The sequence below is a fragment of the Rhinolophus ferrumequinum genome, chromosome 8, assembly GCF_004115265.2.
Source record: "Rhinolophus ferrumequinum isolate MPI-CBG mRhiFer1 chromosome 8, mRhiFer1_v1.p, whole genome shotgun sequence".
In the NCBI taxonomy this organism is placed as follows: domain Eukaryota; kingdom Metazoa; phylum Chordata; class Mammalia; order Chiroptera; family Rhinolophidae; genus Rhinolophus; species Rhinolophus ferrumequinum.
In genome coordinates, this window is record NC_046291.1 from 31,280,616 (window position 1) to 31,304,839 (window position 24,224).

The following is a 24,224-nucleotide window of genomic DNA, read 5'->3' on the forward strand; positions in this document are numbered from 1 at the left end:
GCCACCCCTTACTCCTGGGCCCCGCTGCCCGCAGATTCTACTTCCTGCGGGCCTCGTGGGGAGGCCCTGGGGTTACTCTTGGCCCACGCGGCCCTGAAACACTCTACCCCCACACCAGGGCGGGGCCGCGAAGGGGTCCCAGCCCCGGGTTCCAGCCCGGAGCACACGCTTCGGTCTCGTCGGAGAGTCTCTTTGCGACCTGAAAAGTGCTGACGGTGGTGCGTGCGCAGGAGGCAGGTGATCTGGCAGAACCGTCGCGAACTGCACTCCGCGGCGGCCCTGCTGGTTCCTCCTGGGGCGAGGCAGGTTTTTGGTCTCTCTCCGGAAGTAACCGAACGGGGGTTGAAGGAACGGGCGGGCGCACTAGGTTCCGCTCTCCCAAAAGTGTTTGGAGGGCTTGCTCTGGGTCACTTTCTTACAGAAGGAGGGAGAGAAATTCTTACCCTTTTTGCTAACTAGCCCGACTGCTTTCCAAAAGCCTGGTACTGCCGCTGACTTCAGCTTTTGCTGTGAAGGTAGATTTTCCTAACACCATCTTTGTGTGATTTAGCTGTCCACAGGGAATCAAAATGCGAAACGAGAAGATGAAACTAATCCTTTCTTTTGCACTGTTAGGGGTTGCCATAAACACCATTTGTTAAAAAGCATAATTATGTTGGGAAAGTGCCTGATGAGACAATTAAGCTACATAAACACGGAAAACAAATGAAAGCCAGAAGACGCCCACACCCCTGTGTAAAGCAATTTTTTGTTTACATGAAAACCAGAGTTCTGAGCTGCTTATTACAACGTTATTAATGCTAGAAAAACTTAATGACCGTATTTTTATGAATTTTTGATGAGATGATGGTCACAATATGAAAACCTGAACTAACCATGAAGCCCCCTCTGTATGCCTTTTAGGTTAAGATGATTAGGCCAACGAACAATCCGAGTGACCAGAAGCCCTGGATTTACTCCTTCATGGAACGCTATTATTTGCACCACAGCACGTTTAGCTTAAACTCATAAGCTTAATGTTGAACGTCATTTACTGCTGTGTTCCCCACACGGAGAACATTACCTGATACAAAATGACCCTCATCAAATATTTGTTGAGTGAATTCATGAGAACCACATTTATGTTTAGATATATGTAAAAGAGGCCAAAATATAATGGCCTGATCTTGAAAAGTGGAATTCTTATTATTTTGAGATATTTAAATTTCTTCAGTTCATAATGTCACTTGAGATACGGGAGGCTGATGAGTTCAAAAATGCCATGAAGAGAATCAAAGCAACCTCCAAAACGTGTGCAATTAATCCGTTTTCAACGACTCAGTCACATTTTTGGCATTATTGAGTAACATACCAGAGTACATGTCAACTTTCACTTCAAGGTACAGAGTCCTGTGAAAAGATTTCAAGCTGCTTTAGAAACTTTGGAGATCAAAGTACAAGAGGAGCTTAGTCAAATAGTTGTCACTTAAAGCCCTGAAATGAGCCCTTCTATTTGTTCATATGCTCCCATGGTGTGGTCCAGAGATACCTTTTTTTTTTTTTTTTTTTTTTTTTTTGCCAGAGGAATACTTTTTAAAAGAACGAGCATATTAAAGAATCTCCCTCATTCTTTTCTGTATTTCCCCAGTAAGTCTTATTTAACAAAAGGATCATGCTTATTTGTTAAATAGTGCAGTCCTGGAAAACTGATAAGCTAAGGAAGAGATGTTTAAAAGGGAATAACACACTTTCATAAAAAAGTTTTACTTACATGACAGAATTCAGGCTGAATAACTTGAGGGATATTTTCTAGTATTGTTACCATGTTCATTTGTGCATGACCACATATACATGGTTATCTGGTTGAGTCAGTCTGAGGATTTGTCATTTAGATGTTCTCTAGGAAGAAAATAGTGAAGTGTTAATATTTTGAGTGCCTGGTTTCCAAAGATCTATGATTTTTTTTGTGTGTGTGTGGTTAATGAGCACAAAAATATGAATGAACGGTAGAGACCGAAATGAAGACTTGTTTTTCTCCTATTCTAGGAAAAAAATCAGCATGTCTTCCTCCAGACTGGGGCTCCGTTTGGCTGCCTGTTTACTAAACATTTCAGAAGCCAGAACAAAACACATTGTTGAGAACATAGCAAACGCAGCTCTTGGAAGAAATGGTAGGAACTACAGATAATTGAAGTGGATATGTAGTGTTTTGATAATGTAGTGATCTGTACTCTGCAGACGGTATCTACAGGACACTCTTCTTCCTAGATTTCCCCCCTAGTTCTTGGGCTGTTACAGCTCCTGCAGGATTCCAGATCCTGAGATAGATCAGTTACTCAGATGTGCACATATGTTCTTCTCCAAACGCAGGCGTACGCTTAGCAACACAGTTTTTCACATTGGAGAGGGAGTGTCTGGAATGCCCACTGTTCAGGATATTTACAGGCTCCTGAGGAGGATATAGTTACATAAAGGTTTAACGTTCCCCTTATGGGCTGTTCATTTGATCATTAATAGGATGAACATAATTGTACATTATGCTTTTTATTAGGCAGGTTACATAAAAAATAAACTTGCCAAATACCCACTACTTTTCAAAGCACTCCTGCCAGCAAAGCCCATGCTATTATTAGAGTATTATTATTTCTACTCCACTTTCTCCATGTAAAGACTCAGGCAATTGCAGTTAAGTGATGTGCTTAAGATCACTTAACAATTCAGAAGACTGGTACTCAAGCCTTCTTACTCTTTGGGCCAGTATTTATTATGAGAGATAACTACTCTTTGTTTTTTTTTTTAACCCTAGTTAAAATGTTCATGTGATGACACACAGTTCTACGTATCATTTGTGTTTACACACACACAAAGTATTTACAGACTTACAGTGGTTTAAATAGAAAAGCTTTGTTATTAAATCAAGTTTTTTGGCAACAGGCGAGCATTAGGACCGTAGCCTTAAAGCATTTCAGACAGTATATTTTAATTTCTGATTGTCATTTTTGGTTTGGTTACTGCTTTTCGTGAGAAAGAAGTGTTTTCCCTAGCCCATTTCTAACAATGAGCACATTTAAGTTACCATCTTGCACCTTTGCAGGCGCTGGAAATGTCTATGGAAATTCTTGATAATTGCTGATAAGGAAACTCCTCTGGAATCAGTATACAGCTGTGCTTTTGCAGTCTTGGTGGGAAGAGTGCGCTTGGGCCTCTCGTTGTCAGACACAGTACATCTAATGGGATTGGGTTACCTGTCTCTGTGATTAAGTGAATGTGCAGAGACATTTGTGGAAGCCACACTGATGGATGCCTGGGTCTCAACTCACAGTTTTTATCAGCTTATTAGTGGCAGCAGCTCAAATGGAATTATAGCTATTATACTCCATTACAAATACCAATTTACTTCTGCTGAGATTCAGACTGACAGCTCCTCCTGCCAGCAGTAATTTTTTTTTCTATATGCATGCCTAAGAAATTGCAGGAGAAAGTGTTTCATTCTTTCAGCATTTGATTTAATTGAATCATGAAATTGAGAATAAAAGCTTTTTAGAAGAAGATTTAGGATGAAAAAATAAAATCATCTCTTTTCTTTGAGGAGCTAGAAGAAATACATCAAAAAGGAGATTGTATGATCTTGTTCTTGCTTCATCTTTTATAGTTATGAAAATGCAGGGAAGGTAGCACTAGTTAAGAAAATGACCTATTGTTTTACAGATACTTTAAAGGCATTTATTTTTAAGTCAGTGAAGTAAAACTGTACCACCTATATTTTTTTCTAATTATGTAATATAAAAACATTTAAGTGGCTTAAAATGTCTTCTGTAAGAAACTCTGAGTTATAAATTTTAGACCTACACCAGGGCAGGGCTGTATAGGTGCTCATTTGGTTGTGAGTGAGTGATATAAGTTTATCTTTTCACATTGTTAAAATTAATAACATAGGGCTGCTGTAAGCTCTGTAGTTCCTGCATGGAACTTATTTTTCTTCTCTTCTGAAAAGATTAATTGTTAAGCTGCCAGGGGACAGAGCGACAAAGGTATAATGGCATAGCGAAAGCTTTAATTACCGCCTGAAAACTTTTGTCCTTCACTTTGAATTTCCTTTTGTAGGCTTTAGGGGGACTTTTAAGGGGCCTGAACCAGGCTTGTAAACTTCAAAAATAACTTAGGGGTTATGTGTGGCTGCCATACAGGGTATGGTAGATTTCTCCTTTAGGTTACACATTCAAGTGAGTCACAGGCCACCAAAAGCTGGAAGTCGTTAACATCTGAAGGCTGTTGGTGGCCTCTGAAACAGAGATGGTGGAATCAGAACGGTTTCTAGTGGACAGGTGCATGCATCCCAGAAACCTCTGCTTCAGGCACTAATTGGCCTATCCTAGTTTTTCCAGATGTCAGATTTTGATCCAGAGAGTTTGATTTCTGGGCTTGGGAAGGAAAAATTGATAAAGCCTAGAAGATGAGATTGATAAGGAACAGAATTTAGAGTGATACGATTTGGCAATTGAAAGAAGAAGCTACCAACTTAGGCTGAGTTGGTAGCCTAAGACTCCAAAAGCCTAGCGTCTGAGCTGAGCCATCTGGTTACATAGGAAGATGCTGTAAGAAGTGGACATTACTCTGCACACATTTTATGATTAGCTGATGTCGCTTCAAAGATCACACCCCAAAATTTTTCTGTTAAACTAAATTTAATTGTATCAGAAGAAATAAAGTATTAAGATTTCATCACAGAAAAACAGTGCTTGCATTTATGTTTGCTTTCTTTACAGGGCAGAAACATCCAGAAGTATCAGTGCTCAATATATTTTCTGATCAAGACTACAACAGATCAGTCATTACAATAGTAGCTTCTGTTGATGAGTTAGGTAAGATTTAAGTTTCTTTCTTTACATATATGTCTTTTGATGAAGGGTGGGCTTCAGGTAGACCTGCATGCTCTTTAATCATTGATTTCCTGGTAAATCTGAGTATTCCATTACACAGTCTCCCTCAAAACTTCATCATTTTTCTGAACATGCACATCTCAAACATATCCCATTTCCTCTTCATTAAAATGAACCTTGAGGTCCAGGATTTAATAACAGTCTTTCCCTGAAGATGATCACATATGCTTGGTGATTAAGAAGAACATCTTCAAGTTTTAACCTGTGAAGTATAATTTTGAAGTCAGCCTTGATTTCACTGATAAGTTGGCATAGACTGAAACATGCTAAGCAGTTGTATTTTGGGTTGGGAGTCTGAAATCTTGAGTTGGTTCATGGGTTGAAATGAAAGGGGCTCCATGTCTCCTGTAAGGTTTGGTGGGACAACTTGAATTTGAAGAATCATAATTGTTTAAACGAAAACCTGTATTATTTTAATATTGCTTAGAACCTTTAATATTGCTTAAGTATTTTGAAATAAACTTTATTTCAACTTAGCAGATATTCTATTTTCAAAAGTATGTTTGTTTGGAGAGCAAAGAGCTGATAACTCCCAGTAAACACAGGACAAATTATCTTGAATGTTTATCATTAAGATGTAAAAACTGCTTCTTTGTTGTTTATCTGTCTTGCTAAAATGGTCATACTGTACTGCTAATGAAAACTCAGAATAATAACAATAAACTCTTAGGTGTCTATACTATGTAGGTAGCTATAACAGTTTAATGAAAAAATCTAATTATTGGAAAAAGCAAAACTAAAATGAATACTTATGCTTTTAAAAATTTATGTTTGTGTGTATCTTTTAATGTAAGTTCATAAAACATTCTGAAAATAGCAAGCAATTTTATCAGATTAATTTGATAAAATTGAAAAAGCTAAAGGAATCAATTGTAAAAAAACACAAAGTTGTTAAAGACTGATAAACATTGCATAATTCCTCCACTGTGGGGAATAAAAAGCTGGAAGAAATGTGAAACTATGACAGTTGGGAGGTGGGGCAGGAGAAAATGTTGGATCTTTTTCTTTACTTTGGATGAAAAAAAAAATCTTCTATACAGATTACAGAAGAAAAACAACTAATGGGGCAATAAAATATAGCTATTTCTTACCTCTGTTTGAAAGTTTAGTGATTTTCTATTTATAATTGTACCTTTTTAAGGCAATTCTGTTCTGGCTGCCTGCTTGGAAGCCTTCCAGTCTATCGATATGCAGGTTCAAGAGGGAATCCATCCTTGCCTGGGAGCAGTGGACCTGATTCCCATTTATCCTCTCACTGATGTTGGAGTGGAAGAGTGTGGAGCTGTGGCCAGAAGTAAGAGAACATTTGGGGTAGTGTGTTATGTCTTAATGAAAATGATTTTGACAAATCACAACAGGTTGTGACAATATAGTCGCTCCTCAACTCTCTTGGAAAAATTGACTTAAGACTTATATCAACAGTAAGCTTTCTTGGCTTTCCGTGGCACACTGTGTCTTTGTGACTCATCTTTCCTCTTTCCACGCCGTGACACCATGGAACACTAACTGCTGTGAGATGCAGCAAATCAGTCGTTTTGTCCCTTACAAATTCATGATAGATCACGAGGAAACAACAGTAGTTTATAATGAGTTCCTTAGACTCTTCGGGGCAGAACGATGGTGTGTTTTGCCCATCTGTGTCTTATTTTCTTGAGCAGGGGTAATGATGAGGTTGAAAAACCACTTAAATGTTAATTCCTACCCCTTTTCCTCTGACTTTTTTTTTTCTTTTCTTTTTTCCCTATGCACAACTCTCTTTAAGATTTTCTTTAGAACTGAACTGTCACAGGCTTGATTTCAGCCCGAGGGTTAAGTTTAATTTGGAAAATTTGAGCTATGTCACTTGAGGTGTTTTTGAGTTAGGCAAATTGGGAGAAAAGAAAAAACCTTTTGCCTGGACTGTCCAGCTGCACCATGGTTAATTACGACATGTAGAGGCTCATAACCTTTGGGGAAAAGTCTGCTTTAGGATAATTGCATTTTTCTCTGTATGACCTCAGAAATCCCTCTATGATGTTGCCTCCTTTTTATTTAATAGTGAATTGTCTAACATTTTGGATGTAGACTTGGACTCTGAGCTACATCAAGCACTAGAAATAGGAAATGAGACTTGTTTCCGAAGGAGAACCTCACTGCTTGTGCTGCATTTTAATATGATCTGACAATCTAAGGATTACTTCCCAGGGAAACCTTGGCCCAAAATTTGCTTTCCTTTTTATCCAAGAAAGAGTTAAAATTCAACATGGGGGAAAATACGCTTCACACAAAAATGAAGAGTTCAGAATTGTCCAGACCAGAGTAATGATTTTAATTGTCTTCAAAACAATTATGTTCAATTACATTAAATCTCAAATTAGCTAGTACATGAAGTTCTTCATTACATCACGACCAGTCCACCCCAGATGTTCATCCTGCGTAGGAGACAGTTGACAATCAGAGGCTCTGGACACAGTATTTCTCCCTTCCCTTGCCCTTTTGCTTCATTGGCAGCTACTGTACCTCATGATTTAAACATGGACATTTCTAATTAAATGAGAGCTCAGCTGCATTCTTGAACTAATTTATAACATTTGATTTGAAATGTAATAGCTTCAATCTTCATCTGATTAAAAACAGTCATATACTGTACATGGTTACTATTTTGATGCTCCAACATGCAGTTTTTATTTTTGCACTCCCCTTTCTACACAGCTGTTCATCTAATACCATCCAATTTTTTTTAAGGGTTTTTATTTTATTTATTTATTTATTTTTAATAACAGCATGCTCAGGCATTCTTATAAGACAAAAGTATTCAAATTTTAGGATCTCACTATTCTCAGAATAGTGAAGGGATGTTTTTCACTAGAGTAACCCCTTGTTAGGGGAAACCAAGTTTAAAATAATAATTTATCTTTGGGAAGAAGGGCAATGGAGAACCTTCTAGTGAAAAAAAGCATAGTTGATATATATATATATATATATATATATATATATATATATATAATTTATATATACTTTGTATGTAAAAACTCTGAATAATGTATTTCAGAAATTTTTGATATCAGCTATAAGCTTTCTCATACCTTAAGGAAGGGGTTCTTAAAATGGGGTTCAAAATTGGTCTTCAGGGGACTTATAAATACTGTCAAAATCATTTGCAAGTTTTTATGCGTGTGCTTTCTTGTATACATACATAGAAACACACTCACACATAATTTTGCGTATAATTTTAGTCTAAGAACTTCTAGAATAAAGAGCCCAGCAATGCAGAGGCTCAGAGATGAGAGCAGCCTGGGCTTCAGGACCTGCAAAGGCCTTCAGTGTGGCTGACCAGATGAGGAAGACATTCCTGGGAATGTTAAGTAATGAAGCTCAAGAGGTAATTAGAGGTCTGATCATGAAGCCTTATATGCCAGGTGAAGGAGTTCAAACTTTATCCTAAAAGCAGTGGGAACTGGTGAAGAGTTTTAAGCTAGAAAGTGGTATGATTGGATTTGAATTTTAGAAAGATCACTCTGGCTGCATGGTAAAGGATGGACAGGAAGCAGGCAGAGCAGTTTGGAAAGTTGATGGTGGCCTAAGAAATAGAGAATGGAGAGACTCCATAGGATGTTGGGGGGTGGGAAACAAAACAGTGGTATGAAAGTGTCATCACTTACAAATGATGGAAGAAAGGAGATTTGAGGGGGAAAGAGCATGAATATATTTTTTACATGCTGTCATTTGGCAGTTGGATATACAGTTGAGAGCTAGGAGGCACATAAATCTGTATTTATTTATATTTAAATCTAGTCTATATTTATATAAGGCTTACAGTTTAGTTTTTTAATATTTTGAACTTGATTTTTATTTTCTATAAAAACCACATTTGATCTGTTAGACTACATCTCATTTTTATCTCTATTATGTCTCTAAAAATTTTTCTCCCCTCCCTTTTTCCCTTCTTCCTTCTGTCCTTCCCTCTATTCCTTCTTTCATCCTTCCTTTCCTTCTTTTTGTTATCAAAATGATACATGCATGTGGGTAAACATCCAATGTTGTACCAGGTTTGTTTTAAAAACTGTAAGTACCTACATAACCCACCTTTCCTCCTCACCGTGCAGAAACTTCAATTTCCTTCTCTTCAACTCTTTTATCATTTAGGATTCAACTCTGGATAACTAAATATCACACTTATATTGGTACTTCTTGGTTTTTCAGTTTTATGCATTGCTTATTGACTTTTTACTGCAGAAGATGAAAATTTAACTTTCTCTCACCTCACCCAACACACACACACACACACACACACACACATGCGCACATGCACACACTGTTACTTCCTAATCCTTCCTCTGCTCAATATAGTTATACAAAATTTGGATCAATACTTAGTGATTACATTATCATGACTATATAAACATTATTCACAATGAATCCTTTAAAATGTTATTATTATTTTAGTTTTTCTGCACAGCTTTTTCATTTTGCTGGAGTTGATCATTATCTTTTTATTGTTTACTTAGTTTTTTATATACTTATCACTGTTTTAATCCCTTATTCTCTGTCAATAACATTTCTCCATGCATTCAGATAAAACAGTGTTGCATGTTCTATCAATTTCATCTTCTTAAAGAAATATGTTCTAGAACTCTGACCCGTTCTAATTAGAACTGTTTGCTCTCAGTTTGTTGAGAATAACTCATTCTGGGATCTCCTGGGTGTTCCGTTTATTTTTTCTCTGTGTTGGATTCCCTGGTTCCTGCATCCCATGTGTTCTCTCTCTCAAATTTGTGTCCTTGTTTTGGTGGAACACATCTTCTAGTAGCTTTAAAATAGGTGGGGGAAGGGCATGCAAGAAATACATTTTTCAGATCTTGCATGTCTAAAAATGCCACTATTCTGGCTTCACATTTGTTAGCTTGGCTAGGTATAGAATTCCAGGTTGGAAATAATTGTTAGCTTGGCTAGGTATAGAATTCCAGGTTGGAATATTTGAAGACACTGTGTCATTAAATTATTATTTTCATGTTGTTATTGAAACTTCTGAAGCCTTTATAATTCCTGATCTCTGTATGTGATCTGTCATTTCTCCCTGGAAGCTTGTAAGATCTTCACTTTGTTCCCAGTTCTGAAATTTCTGTGATGTTTCTTTGTCTGGGTCCGTTTTCATTCATTGTGCTGGAGACTTAGTAAGCCCTTTGAATCCTTGAAATTCTTGTCCTTCAGTGCTGGACAATTCTCTTGAATTACTCCATTGATGATTTCTTTCATTTTCTCAGATTTTTTTTTTTTTCTGGAAGTCCCATTACTTGAATATTAGAACTCTTGTACTGGTCTTCTATATTTATTTTCTCTCTTTTTTTCCATCACTGTATTTTTATACCATGTTTCCCCAAAAATAAGACCTAGCCAGACCATCAGCTCTAATGTGTCTTTTGGAGCAAAAATTAATATAAGATTCCGTCTTATATTATATTGTATTATATTATATTATGTTAGATCCAATCTTATAGTAAAATAAGATCTGGTATTTATTATATTATATTATATTATATTATATTATATTATATTATATTATATTATATTAGGCCCAGTCTTATATTGTAGTAAAATAAGTCCTGGTCTTATATTAATTTTTGCTCCAAAAGATGCATTAGAGCTGATGGTCCGGCTAGGCCTTATTTTCGGGGAAACGTGGTAATACTTTCTGGCAAATTTCCTCTACTTTATATCCCAAGCCTTACATAAGTTTTTCATTTCTTCTATATTTGTTTCCAAGTGCTTTCAGTTTACTCTCTAAATATTCCTTTTATTTTATTATTTAAAATAACATCCTGATGTTGTCCATGAATGCAGTATCAATGGATAATTGACATTTTCTTCTTCCTGCATAGTGTATGTTCTGTACATGATTGGTTTTTTTAATTTATCTTAAAATATATAAAACATTAATGAATTTGATTAGACTTATCAGCCTCGTTAGATGTTTTTTCGAGTATTTATATGACTTGGAGGACATGTGCCATGGCGAATTCATACGACGTCAACACTAGTGTGATAGACTTGACACCCTCTGACTACTTTATTACAGATTGTCAAAACCCCCACCCCCACCCTCACCCCCAGGTTGTTTTTCCTTATTGGTTTTAAAGGCTTTCCTCAGATGTCTGATGGTCCATGGTTGGCTGCTTGCTCTAAGAGTAGACACTAAAAGATTTAATGGATACTCTGAGCATAAGTGGCGTTTTTCAGCTGTAGGCTTATCTGGCTGGGTCGTTTCTTTGGGAACCCCTCATTTCAGTATTTTTTTGGTCTTTCCTCTTTGTCAGTTCAAGTTCCCGAGCGAAGGATCTTCCAGTCTTCAGCCTGAAGTCTATACATAGCTGTCTGTGTTTTAGGAGCTGAGTTGTGGAAGACGGCTGGAAAAGTCTCAGCATTTAGTTTGTAAATATTCTCTTAATTCCCCTCTTTTCATTAATCACTCATGCCCTCACCTGTGCCTGGTATCCCCCAGCCCAGACCCTTTGGGTTTTACCTCTTGTGTTTTCTGCCACGATGGGGGCAGGGCAGTGTGGAGGATGGTGGGATCCAACTACTGCTTAAACAGACTTCCCACCAGTCTCCCTGCTTTGATCTTTGCCTTTATCTTCCCTCCTAAAGTGAGGCTGCTGGTTCTGACCATTTTCAGGTACCTGTGGTAAGTCAGGTGGCTGCTGTCCCTCTTGCTGCCTTGGGTCTGTTAAATCACCTACTACTCTCATATCTAGTCTTCAAGTTCCAATACTGTTGCCTCCTCTTCTGTTTGTTTGAGTGAGTCAGTGCTTTTAAAAAATATATCGTTACCATCTTTTTCCTGGGGTTTTTGGAAGACATGAAAGTAAAGATAGGGATCCACACTCCTGCTTTTACTTGGAAGACCCTACTTCTCTAATTCTCCTTGATGGTTTTTAATTATCTCAGATCCTAAAAGAACAATGAATTCACCTAATTTGGAATCAATGGTAAATTTCCAGGAACATTATTCTTCTGAAGATTTTTGTTGTTATTTTTTGGACTTATTTAAATTTTTTGTAGACAATGTCTGTGAAGGACTCCTGTGGGTCATAGTGCTTCCTGTGTGTTTTCCACTTCTTCCTTAGTCAGTGTTTTCACGTGCAGGAGCCAGTGTCCCTGAAACATGACCCTGTTTTGCCTTCACATACAAACCTTCATGAGAAGGATTGCGTGAAAATGGAGTGAAGGGGTCAGGGCAGAAGGTGCCCAGAAATTATCCTCATGATTTACCAGTGAAATTGGGCTTACATAACATTTAAGTTCATAACACTCAGCTTTCAAATTCTGGACCATAGCTAGGAATTTTAAGGATTTGGAAACTTGCTTTTTGTTTCATGTCATTAATCAAATGAAATCATGCTTGTACAATGCCATATAAATTGACGTTATTGAGACGCCTGGAAAGATAAAGTGTTAGCTAAGTAAGCTATATATAGAAAGAAATAGCTCTTACATGATTGATTTCTTTTTTTTATTTATCTTAAAATATAGAAAACATTAATGAATTTGATTAGACTTATCAGCCTCGTTTGATGTTTTTTCGAGTATTTATATGACTTGGAGGACATGTGCCATGGCAAATTCACACGATGTCAACACTTGTGTGATAGTCTTGAGACCCTTTGATTACTTTATTACAGATTGTCAAAACATGGGCTGATCTGGCAAATCAGGAACAACTTTTCACTTCAAGAATTTTCTACTCTGATTCTCCAGTTGCTATGGAGATTGTCTCATAAAACAGCTTTGTATTTGGTTGAGATTTGTCGATTTAGAGGCTGGGTTCTGATATAGTTCTCTCCACCATCAACACTGCCCTCATTGCCATAGTGTAAAAACAGTAGTTGATTTTACAAGCGTACATACATACATAGTTTCAGGACATAGAATTTAGTTTGAGAATTATACAATACTGCCACCATATAAAAAAGCTGGGGGAAAAAAGAGTGGTGCATTGGGAGAAGACTTAAAATATTAAGATTGATTTCCGGTGACTTTAGTACATTTTAACTACGAAGGAGAGTTACCAGTGTGTTCATAAATGCTTATTGCTGCAGGCTTAATAAATGCAACGGGATTATATCTCCCACTGTAGCACAGAGGTACTAATGAGGAAGGAAATGGCCAAATGGGATAACTGAGATAAACTAACTTATTCTTCCATGACTGACAATTATAGGTGAACCCAACCATACTTGAAAATGCTCCAGTCCTTTCTCTTACTTTGGCTCTGCGATAACCTGAAGTTCAAGCAAGTTAAAAACCCCGCGGAGCAACCCATGACCCCAGCTGGTAGAGAAATGGTCTTGTCTTTTGTCCCTGAGATAGACAATTCTGAGGCCCATTCCAGCATGATCAAGCCCCAGCTGCTCACAGCAATGACTAGCTTGATAACATACCCTGGTATTGGCTTTCCCTCCTTCCCTATTTCACTCTTGATGTTTATTGAATAGGGTTTAGTGAAAATATTGAATAAATGTACTATAAAAATCTTCTAATTGGATTGAATAGGTGAAGTGGATGAAATCTTGCTGCCTGGCTGTACACTTCTTGTAATTCTTTGCTAGTCTAGAAGTCACTTGTAAGGTTTAGAGTTAAAAACTGGGAGACCCACCTCCCCACTGCCACTTCAGCCAGGGAAAGGGTCTCTTAGGATACTCAGGATTAAGCCAGGGGTTGTTGTTGGAGCCATTAATAATACCCCATACTAGCCAAAGCAGCCCCAGGGGCACTCAAAATCTAGGGGCTCTAGATTTTCTGGTTTTGAGTAGTTAGTTATCTACATCCCCAGAGACTGATTTTTTAATGATTACTGATGGTGTTTTAGAGGAGATGGACTTAATAGGGGATTTATAACAGGTGATTGATACCATGCTAACTTTTTGAGCCCAGGCCCCTTGACCTTGGAGATGCTTTTCCTGAATTCCTTTTCCTTTTTATCTCTGATTCCTTGCTTTTGTTGTGACTTCCTGTGTCAAGGCCACTAGGATTAGACAATTCTGAAGAAATGGCCTAGTGATGCTAGTGGCATTCGTGGGCTGGTAAGATTAAGTGCGTCAGCCCACATCTCTCCGCACCCTCAGGTACCCACTAGTTACCTATCTGGTCACCATTGGTCAAGTGGGGGAGTGCTTCTTCATGAGACCCAGAATATATGATAATAGTGACAGCTGTGGTTATAACATCATTATTAATTAGGTTAATTATCATGTATTGCTTGACTATTAAATTTGTGTATGTTAAATAACTCGTTCTTCAATTTTATTGAACCAAAAATATATAGTAAGATAATTTCTTGAGATAGTAATTATAGTGTGTTTCTTTCCCCTATAGCCTATGTGTGACTGTTTCATTGAGAGTCTGACTTATCTGCTACCTTGAGGGGTATAGAATTGTTATAGTGTGAATGAGGGTGTAACAGTCAGTGTTCATTTTTGAATTTTTGACACCCACAAGGAGAGGCCTTGGAAAAGCAGGGCACTAAATTTATTCTGTAGCAATAGAATAGAGAAAGAAGGTGGCCACCTCACTTCCTGCTCTGAGGAAGATGAGAACTGGAGCAAGTTTCGAGAGGAGGGCATTATAAATAGTACACTTCTTCCTTTCCGAAATTTTTAACCGATTCGACAATAGAGAAAGGCAGATGAGAAGTGGAAATACTAACTTCATTCCTGGTGAAACTAACCTTGACAGCTGAGTTTATCCAACTGGAGAATTAGACAGGTTCACGCAGCCAGTCGGGTGGCCCTGGACAGCATAGGGCTGCCCTTGGAACGCTTGTGGCAAGCACGGAACGGAGCAGAGCGTGTGTCCTGCTGGCAGCTAGCTCTCAGGAAGGAAAAGGGTGGAAAGCGTAGGCCTACACAAACCCAGCTTCTCTCCCCAACTCCCCATCAGGGAATAAATGTTGGGAGGGAGCAAAGGCAGTGTTTTAATTTCCTGCGGGCTGCAGTAACAGAGTGCCACAGCCTGGGCAGTTTAAACAAGAGAAATTTATAGATAAACACAGTTCTGGAGGCTGGAAGTCAGCATGGTTCCCTCTGAGGGCTGTGAGGGAAGATCTGTTCCATTTTGGCTTGTAGGTGGCGTTCATGTTCACAGGACATTCCCCTTGTATATTATCTGTGTCCAAAGTTCCCCTTTTTATGAGGACACCAGTCATATTGGATTAGAGTCCCACCCTACTCCAGTATATGACCTCATCTTACCTAATTATGTCTGCAATGACCCTATTCCCAAATAAAGCCACATTATGAGGTCCTGGGGGCTACGACTTCAACATACGCATTTGGGGAGGGGACAATTTAACCCATAAGAGCTAGCAAGACCAGCAGAACTCTCTCCATGTGGAAGGAATATCAATACTGGGCAAGAAGCGATTTTCTCCAAACGGAGATTTAAAGAAGTGGGCATGGGATATGTGGAAATGGACATCCCCTGAGAGGTAGCAAAGAGGAGAGGGACTGTGGGAAGGGAGATGGGAGGACTTGACTTGTTGGTGAGGGGAGATGGCAAGAGTTTGGGGTGGGCTTGAGACTACTGAGAGGCTCAGTGTTGTCAGTGGCCAGTGGACAGGAAGATATGTGGTTGCAAATACATACATGGAAACCAAATTAACTCATGCAAACTATCTATTTGCCATTTGGGGAGCACGGGTTGGGTGGAGACTAAGTGAAATCTTTGTTACTGTGGGGAGTGGGCTTTATATTGAAGACTGTCTATACATTGCTGATACATTGGCCATGAAAGTATATTGTATATTAGGAATTTGGGGACACATAATTCTTATACTTACGATGAGTGTAGAGGATACATGAATTTTTTCATTCCGTAGCTGGAAAATAGACCTAGAAACATTAAGAAACTTACTCATAGTTTTTCATCAAGACAGCAGCAGAACAAAGCCTGACAACTGCTTATTTATTAGACCTTGCCTGGAACATTCTTTTCTCTTTTATAAAATTTCAAGCATTATAGGTAAGGTTAAAGTTCACCTCCGACCATCACCCCCATTCCTGATTCCCTGGTCCCTGATCCCCTGCCAAGTTATGGTATCAGTAGAGTATACTCACTGAATATAGAATTTTTCATATATATATATATATGATATATATATATATTTCATATATATATATTTCATATATATATTTCATATATATATTTCATATATATATATTTCATATATTTCATATATATATATTTCATATATATATATTTCATATATATATATTCAGAAATCCAATAGTATTGCTTGTATGTGTTTGTAACATAAATGCTATCATACTGTAGCTTTTTTATTCAGCAAGATATCTTGGAAATCTATCCTTGGTATTATGTATAGTTCTATTTCATTACTTTTAAACTGCTGTATAGTTACCACAGTATGTATATATCACATTTTATCTAGTTCCCTATTTGTGGACATTCAGATTATTTCTCCTTTTTCCTACTACGAATAATGTAGCAGTGAACATTCTATAATAGAATGTCTTTCTTGTGCACAAATGCAAGAATTTCTCTAGAGCCAAAAGAAAGGAATAGAATTATTAAGTACAAGTATTTAAAACTAATTATTGCATGACAATTAATCAAGCGCTGATCCTCATTTCCTCATGACCTCATTTTCATAATATGTAACAAGTTTTTTCATTGCATTTTATTTTTCATCACCATGCCAACGATAAATTGGCATCTCAGTGACAAAAGTGAAAATTATTTTTTTTTAGCAAGTCCTGTGTATTTTGAATCATAGATACTGTTATCAGCATATCATTATTTGTAAGCTTATTTGTCCTTTAGAAATGAAGCATGACAAACAGTAGCATCCAGCTATCGCTGTAGAGTTTTGTTTTCCCCCTTAAATCGTTTTCTGCTATCTCAAGAAAGAACAGGCAGCAGCATGTGTCAGTAGAAATGCAATTTAGGAATTGCACTTCATCTCGTTTTTCAGCCTAATGTTTCTGTTCTTTCATCATAAAGATCAGCTGCATTTTATTTTTTTCCAGTCCCTTAGAATAACATCCAGTTCTAGTCATCATGTTTAATGTACTTCTCGATGTTCTAGCACAATAAATTTTCGTATCTCGTGCATGTGTACATATGGTAAAAATTTCTTCAAGTTCTAGCCATGTGGGGGAGGAATATTGCGGTTGCTTTGTTAATGCAGTGTTTGTGTTGGAGCGGTTAGGGCCTCGTGCTTTAACTCTCAGCACTGGGCATAATGAGATGGCTTTGATGGTGGCGTAAGAGTCTAGTGGGATGGTCACAGCTTCACACTTCAAAGCCGAGCATATGGGGTGAATACTGGGTAGCTTTGTGCTCTTTGGGGATGGTTGGGAGACAATTCTTAACAGCTCTGTTTAATGAAGACATTGGAAAAGAAATGCTCTATCTTTAAAATAATTTTGAATTGCAAAGAGAGAAATTTCCACCACCCGCTTCCATAGACTAAACTAAGAATAATTTTTCCTAGTCTGCACTTAATTAGCGGCAGTGCAGCATCACACTAGTACATGTATTTTCAAGTGTCTTCATTTTCAAAGTACTGTAGCAAGATTAATCGGCCAGTTTTATTTTAGGTATGTGTATGAATTTAGGCACAAACTTTTAGGGCTATCTGTTTTACCATCTGAGAGATTTTTATGGCTTCTGGTAGAGAATCTTTTTTTTTTTCCTTCTCATTAAAAAATACCAAATAAAAAACTCAACTAAACAAAAAACTTGGCTATATTAAGAGAGCTATACTAAAACTAGAGGATGCTTATAAGATTTCAAGTCTAGCACCCATATTAATTTTTAGATTCTGTGCTTTTTTACCTCTACTTGTTATTGTGTATGAGGTTATGGGGTTGAAAATACTCTTTTTTGATTGCCAAGATTTGATACTCTTTTGAGTATCATTAGCGTTCTGGTTTAAAATAAGCCATGCAGTTATACTATACATGGGCTAGAGGAAAGAGAATTTATCTAATCCCAGAGGAAAAGAAATGACAGACTTTAAGTTTTTTTCTCTGGTTGTACATTCATTTTGGCTGCTATGGAAAATGTAACAAAAGTGAGCTTATCAGTTATGTTCCTTGAGCTGCTGAGGTGCAGTTCTGTTTAACAGTTAAATTACAACTCCGTTTATATGAGTAGTCCTAAATTACTCCTGAAAGAAACAAAAGCGAAGGGAAGAGAACTTATTAAAAAGAGAACCAAAGACGTGAAGTGTGTTACTATCACGTAGGCATATACATTTAATTAAGCAGATTCTTAAATACTGTCCTCCTGTCCTACTTTAACTATTGTATATTCTTAATAAACACCATCTTTCGGTCACACTTATATCTGTTACAGGCTCAGAGAAAAACATTTTGGTAAGAATATGAAGCTTAAGTTCTCATTGCACAGAGAAACATCTCATTGTATTGACCCTTCTTTTGCAAAGAAAAATAACCAAATTCATAGAAGTCTCTAAAGTTAAGAGAGGAAATGATAAATATACCTGTATAGAAATGGCTAAAAATCATTTTTGAGTAAATAAGATCAGCTATTCATGAAGGTTTAAATATATTTTTAAAAATATTGTCATCAAATCAGCCTTTATAGAATATAACTAATGAAAACGGAAAGAACTGTCAATAATAGTTTTGGGAAAAACCTGTCAAAAACGGAAGAAAACAAAAAATATTGTTCTTTTAATAAAGAGCAATTTAGGAAGCTGCAGAGTTTTGCTTTGCCTGTTTCAAGACGGCATGTTGGCATCATACTGTTTCAGCAAGGTGATTCAGATGTTTATCAGGTCTTGTCACTGGTACAGGTGGCTTTGACGGTTGTGGATGGAACTTCTGAGGACAGCTCATAAAATACGATGACAACGATGGAAGATTGATCTCATGGTTTCTCACTACAGATTTATTGTACTCCTGCTTGTGTTAAACCCAGCTTGTATTTTGTTAGCACAGTGATGGTGGCGTACGAGTAGGTTTGGGATAGACACTGCTCTTCCTAGTTTACAGTGACATTTTCAAAGTGCATAGGAAACCAATTCAATTTATTCAACTTAACAAACCCTGGGGCAGCCGGGTGGCTCAGGTGGTTGGAGTGCTGTGCTCCTAACACCAAGGTCGCCGGTTCAATTCCCTCATGGGTCAGTGAGCTGTGCCCTCCACAGCTAAGATTGTGAACAATGGCTGGACGTGGAGCTGGGCTGCCATGGGCTGCCAGGTAGAGAGCAAGGCTCGTAATACCAACTATGGGCCAGGGGGCGTCCTCCACAACTAGACTGAACAATGGCTTGAATCAGAGTTGGGGAGAGCCGGGGGGGGGGGGGGGGGGGGGGGGGGGGGGGGAGGGCAAAAAGGGGGAGAGGGAGAAAAAGGGGAGGAGGGAGAAAAAGGGGGGAGGGGGAAAACAAACAAATAAACAAAAAGCAAACCTTAATTGTTCCGGGAGTTTGAAACTTAAATGGAGAGAAACAAAAGTTCACGGTTGACTATGAAATACAAGTAGAAATACAAGTAGATTATCTCGATTAGATTTGACGTTCCAGCCAATAAAAGCTATAAAACACTACATGAACACAAGAGAGAGAGAAATGAATTTCAGTGGAGGGAGAGCACAATTATAATGCAGGAATTAGTTCAGTAGTTCTGATTTCTTGGTAATCATTGAAAATGCTAAAAGTCCCTGCTCTGGAAATGCTTGACTCCACTGGAGAGAGGAAAATGGTTTTACAAAAACTGTACACAGAACTCTTGCTTTAAATAATAATAATGCCACTTACCTGAAAACTGATGAAACTTAGTTTCCCACATGCTTGAGCTTCAAGTATTCAGAATTTTTATCTTCTTTAAGAGACCTATTTGTTTGTATAATTTGAAATTATATAGAGTGATTGTTATATAGATTAATTATGAAAATAAAATGATAAAATTAAAACTAGCTCTTTTGAATATGAAATTTATATAGCAAATAAAATACTTGCTAGTAAGTATTTTTCTGACTAAATTTGAGGGACATTTCTTTGACATGCAGGCAATCCACATTTACTTTTCAGCAGAGTTATAAATACCTACCTGCCATGGGCCTTTGGGTTGCAGTCATTAGAAGCATAAATGATATATCCTTCAGTATGAAGAGTGTACTGTACTGTCTCTATTACTAAACATCATTTTGGTTTTGGTTGCCTTTTCACTGTATGAGAATAATGAAATATTTTATTTTCTTGCTTCATTAGAGAACAAAAATTAAGTTTGATTCCTTCCACAACAAATTTGTGTAAAAGACATAATGGAAAAGGAGTGTTGTTAAAATATACAGGAATTTCTAGTAAGCGGGGATGTACCAATCCAGGAAGGTATTCAGAATTTTCAGAGTTCAGAATAGTGGTGTAGGCTTGCGAAGGAGAAAGAAAGCTAGCTGTTACTGTGTACCAGACATTGTGCTAAATACTTTCTTAGTTTATTTAATCTTAATCTCACCATCTATTCTATAAGGTGCTTGTCTTTCTTTTTATTTTTTTTCTTTGCTTACTTTATTTTTTTCTCCATTCCTCTCATCTCCCTCTTTTTTCCTTTGGTTTTACTAAAGTACTTTAAATCAAGTTCCAAAGAGCATATTATTTTACCCACACATAGTTAATATGTTTGAGCAATAGGGACATTTTTCTACTAACCACAGTGCCATCATCACACACAAGATGATAATTCTTTGGTACCATCTAACTCCCAGTGTGTAATCCAGGCAGATGTCCTTTTTGATGGACTTACTTGAATATTCAAAGCTGCATCTATACATGGTTCACATATCACATTGATTGTTGACCTAGACCGGTTCTCCTGCATCCCCCACCCTATCCTTCCCATTCACTCGTTGGTTGTGGAAACTGGGTCAGTTGTCCCCTAGAATTCCCATGTCTTGGTAGGTCTGTTTGCCCCCTTGTGGTGTCATTTAATTTGTATCTTTATAGCTCACCTTTTCTACAAATTTTAAGTTAGCACTAGAGACTTGATTGGTTTGAAGCCCAATTTTTTTTAGCAAAAATTCTTCCAAGGTGGACTGTGTGCTTCATATTTCGTCATAACAGGAGGCCACAATGTCTGGTTATCTAACTTCTGGTGATGCAAATATGAATTGCCTTTGTTCCTAATTGCCTTTTCATGACGGTGTCACGCACTGATAATCTTTGTCTGAAACAGTTATTTTCTTAAGGGCTGCAAAATTGTGATTTTCTAATTATACAATTCTACATTTATTAGTTGGGTTCTTTCCTATTAAAAAATTCTTTCCTTCATCAGTTCAGGCTATCTGACTACCCTGAAATACAGTTTATACAGGAAAGCCCACATAAATGCTTTTTTTTTTTCTTTTTAATTGTCAAATTTCTAGATAAGGGATTAGAGCTTTAGTGGAAGATGTTTTTTCTTTTTCATTTTACAGATAGAGAGGTTGATATTCAGAGATGTTAAGCAAATTGTTTAAGATCCCAATTAGTTATTAAGGTGCAGAAATGGTATTCAAACCCGTATCTTCTGGCCTCAAAAACATATGCTATTTCTACTAAACCAGAATGCACCCGTGTCCTCCACCCCCAATTGCTGACAGCTGGAGATTGCTACTGCAGATGTTTTCCACTGCTTTGCCCTTTCGGAACAAGGCCCCAAGAATCCTCCTTTACAGCATTCTGGGCTTTATAAACTTACGCAATCCTCCAGAACTACAGCTCCAATTGGAAGCGCTGGCCTGGGCAGGCAAAGAACTGCGCAGAGCCAGGAAACATGTTACACTGTCTAGTAGGAGAGGTTTTAGGCATTGCAGTTTGTGTTTTAGGCTGCTGCAGCAGCCAGAGTATGAGTCACTAAATTACGGCTGGAGCAGATATCAGTGACACGAACAATTGGGAGAGTTATCAGATGTCTTAACATCCTAACTCTCCTAAATGTTCTCCCCTTTCTTCTGCCACCCTCACCCTCTGCCATTCTAGATGTGAGGGGAAAATGTAGCTAACTGCCTAAACATTCCTTTACAATTCTGAAACAGTTGCCTGGATGTGTCCTGACATCTGGCCCCGCTCAGCCCTTAGGAGCAGTGGCCCGTGAGTGTCTTAGAGTCGTGTGAGGAGACAGCGATCACTTGGCTTCCTGGCTTCTGGTGCCGGAGCCCCTACCTGACTCAGAAAAAGAACATTTTCCAAGACTTCATACAACCCAGAAGTATAAAATTTTCTTTAGTATCCTCCACGTTTTGCCCCTCCCATCAACATGGCGAAGTAACAGATCCTAAAATTGCAGTTGGAGAGGTTTCCTGTGCGTTTTGTGGCTAGAGGCCCTCTCTCAGGCTCTCACGTTCCATGATATACCTCCAATAAAGAAGGCCCATGTTTCTGCTGCCCCAGGCCAGTACCAAAATTCCCTAAATACCTACATTTTATACATCAGATAAAAATGTATGCTGTCTTTATCCTTGCTTACAGGGGATTGTGATTTGCCCCCATGAAAACATGCTATCAGCTGGAGAGGTTCTCTGAACCTCTAGAAAAAAACGAGATAGCAATTCTGTAATCTGCCTTGAGAAGATAAGGTCAGAGACAGGAGATAGGTAGAAAGAATGAAAGAAGAGGATAAAAAAATGTTGCCCTTCAGCGTAGTCTTCATAAAATTATGTTTAAATATTAGGCTTCTTTATAGGACATCTGCTCCAGTGTTGTCCAATAGACCTTTTAGTGATGAAGGAAATGTTCTATACCTTTGCTGCCCAATAGGGAGACCACCAGCCATGTGTGGTTACTGAGCCCTTGAAATGTGGCTAGTGCAACTGGAAAACTGAATTTTTAGTTATATTTCATTTTAGTTAATTAAAATTAAAATTTAATCGCACGTGTACGTGTACTGGACAGTGCAGATCTGGCCCTTATACTTTTTTTTTTGAACTTCTGCTAACAATATACACAATTTGGAGCTGTTACAAAATTGTTCAAAAATGGAAGACACCAATTCATTAACCTTTGTGATGAATGTCCCTTGTGAAATTAGATTTGTAATGGCTTAGAAATTCAAGCCTCTTTGTGCAAAGACAAACTTGTATTATGTGACTAACTTCATGGGAAAATAAATTATGCTCAAACTTTGATTTTTAAAACGAGTACGAATTATATGCTTTAGTGGCGATGGTTACATGATAGGAATGTACTTAATGCCACTGAATTATACACTTAGAAATGGTTAAAATGGCAAATTTTGTGTTAAATATATTTTACCACAATAAAAAATTGTATGCTTTATTTTCTTTCATTGGGCCTGATTTTAATTTAATGTTGTTAACATCTCCCACTACCCATAGGCCTTGCTGAGAATCTGGTCCTGCACATTCCTGGCTGCAGCGTTTTTCTCTTTGGTGAGGCCGACCTGCCTGAGAAGCGCCCTCTTGTCCAGAGAAGGAAGCAACTGGGCTGGTTCACTAGGAGGGATTTCAGTGCTCTTGAACCTGACCTGGGAGCTGCACCTACCCGAAGATGTGGTTTAACAGGTTCTGTTTCTGTTTTTAAACTTGATAATAGAATCCTGAGATACCCTTAGTTTCGTCCCTCCTGCATTATAAGTTACAATTGGGGCTCATTGAATTGGGTGAGGGTCCCTTCTTGGCTCTTACTCTCATCCATGTCTTCGTAAGCTGAGCAGAGAGGCTAGAAGTCCTCGTCAGATATTCGATGAAAGTCCCCTCCAGTGATATTCAAGAGATATAATGATCCCTGCAGCCTGGCCACTGAGGATGAGAATGTTTGTTACTCCTGATGTGGGGCTAGGATCGTGGAGGCCTGCTCCTGTGCCAGGTGTGAGGCTGTATCCTGGGGTGTGATGGAGACACTTGGGGGGTAAGGACTTGGGTAGAGGTTACTTTCAGCTGGTCTTTCAGAGCTTGATCATCCAGTGTGACCAAGTTGATGCATACAGCTGGAAATCAGTTCTAGAGGCACCTGGGCAAAAGCTCTCTAGACAACATGCTTCTGGAACAGGGAGAATAGATACTGGAAATGGTATTCTCCCTTCCCCTTGATCTCACCAACTTTTGCCTCTCTCTGCTATTCTAGCCTTTCCCTCACCCCTTTGAACATAGGGTTTACCTTAGAAAAAGGTAGTACGGTCCCTCTCCAAAACTCCATCCCCATTTCTTGCACTTCACCATCCTGGTGCCATTTATTTGAGTCTTAATTCTTTCATTCTCAGATATCTTCTGTAGGGATCACAAATTAAACCATGTTAGGTAACATTTTGTAGGGGTCACAAATTAAACCATGTTATGTAACAA

At 38.1% G+C, this 24,224-nt stretch overlaps 1 protein-coding gene across 9 annotated transcripts in view; it reads left to right on the top strand.

Annotated features, from left to right (window-relative positions):
- The window catches only part of FTCDNL1 (formiminotransferase cyclodeaminase N-terminal like), a 41,944-nt gene that overhangs the window by 120 nt on the left and 17,600 nt on the right, over window positions 1–24,224 (top strand). For 5 of the 9 annotated variants that reach the window (XM_033112570.1, XM_033112572.1, XM_033112565.1 and 2 more), the window contains exons 1-5: window positions 175–302; window positions 2,026–2,150; window positions 4,746–4,841; window positions 6,061–6,213; window positions 23,259–23,444. In XM_033112570.1, coding sequence (XP_032968461.1) covers window positions 2,039–2,150; window positions 4,746–4,841; window positions 6,061–6,213; window positions 23,259–23,444 — 547 coding nt within the window. In that variant the 5' untranslated portion in view covers window positions 175–302; window positions 2,026–2,038. Of the gene's footprint in view, window positions 1–103; window positions 303–494; window positions 516–2,025; window positions 2,151–4,745; window positions 4,842–6,060; window positions 6,214–23,258; window positions 23,445–24,224 lie in introns of those variants that run through there. The other 4 variants (XM_033112567.1, XM_033112566.1, XM_033112569.1 and 1 more) reach the window with 4 other exon arrangements.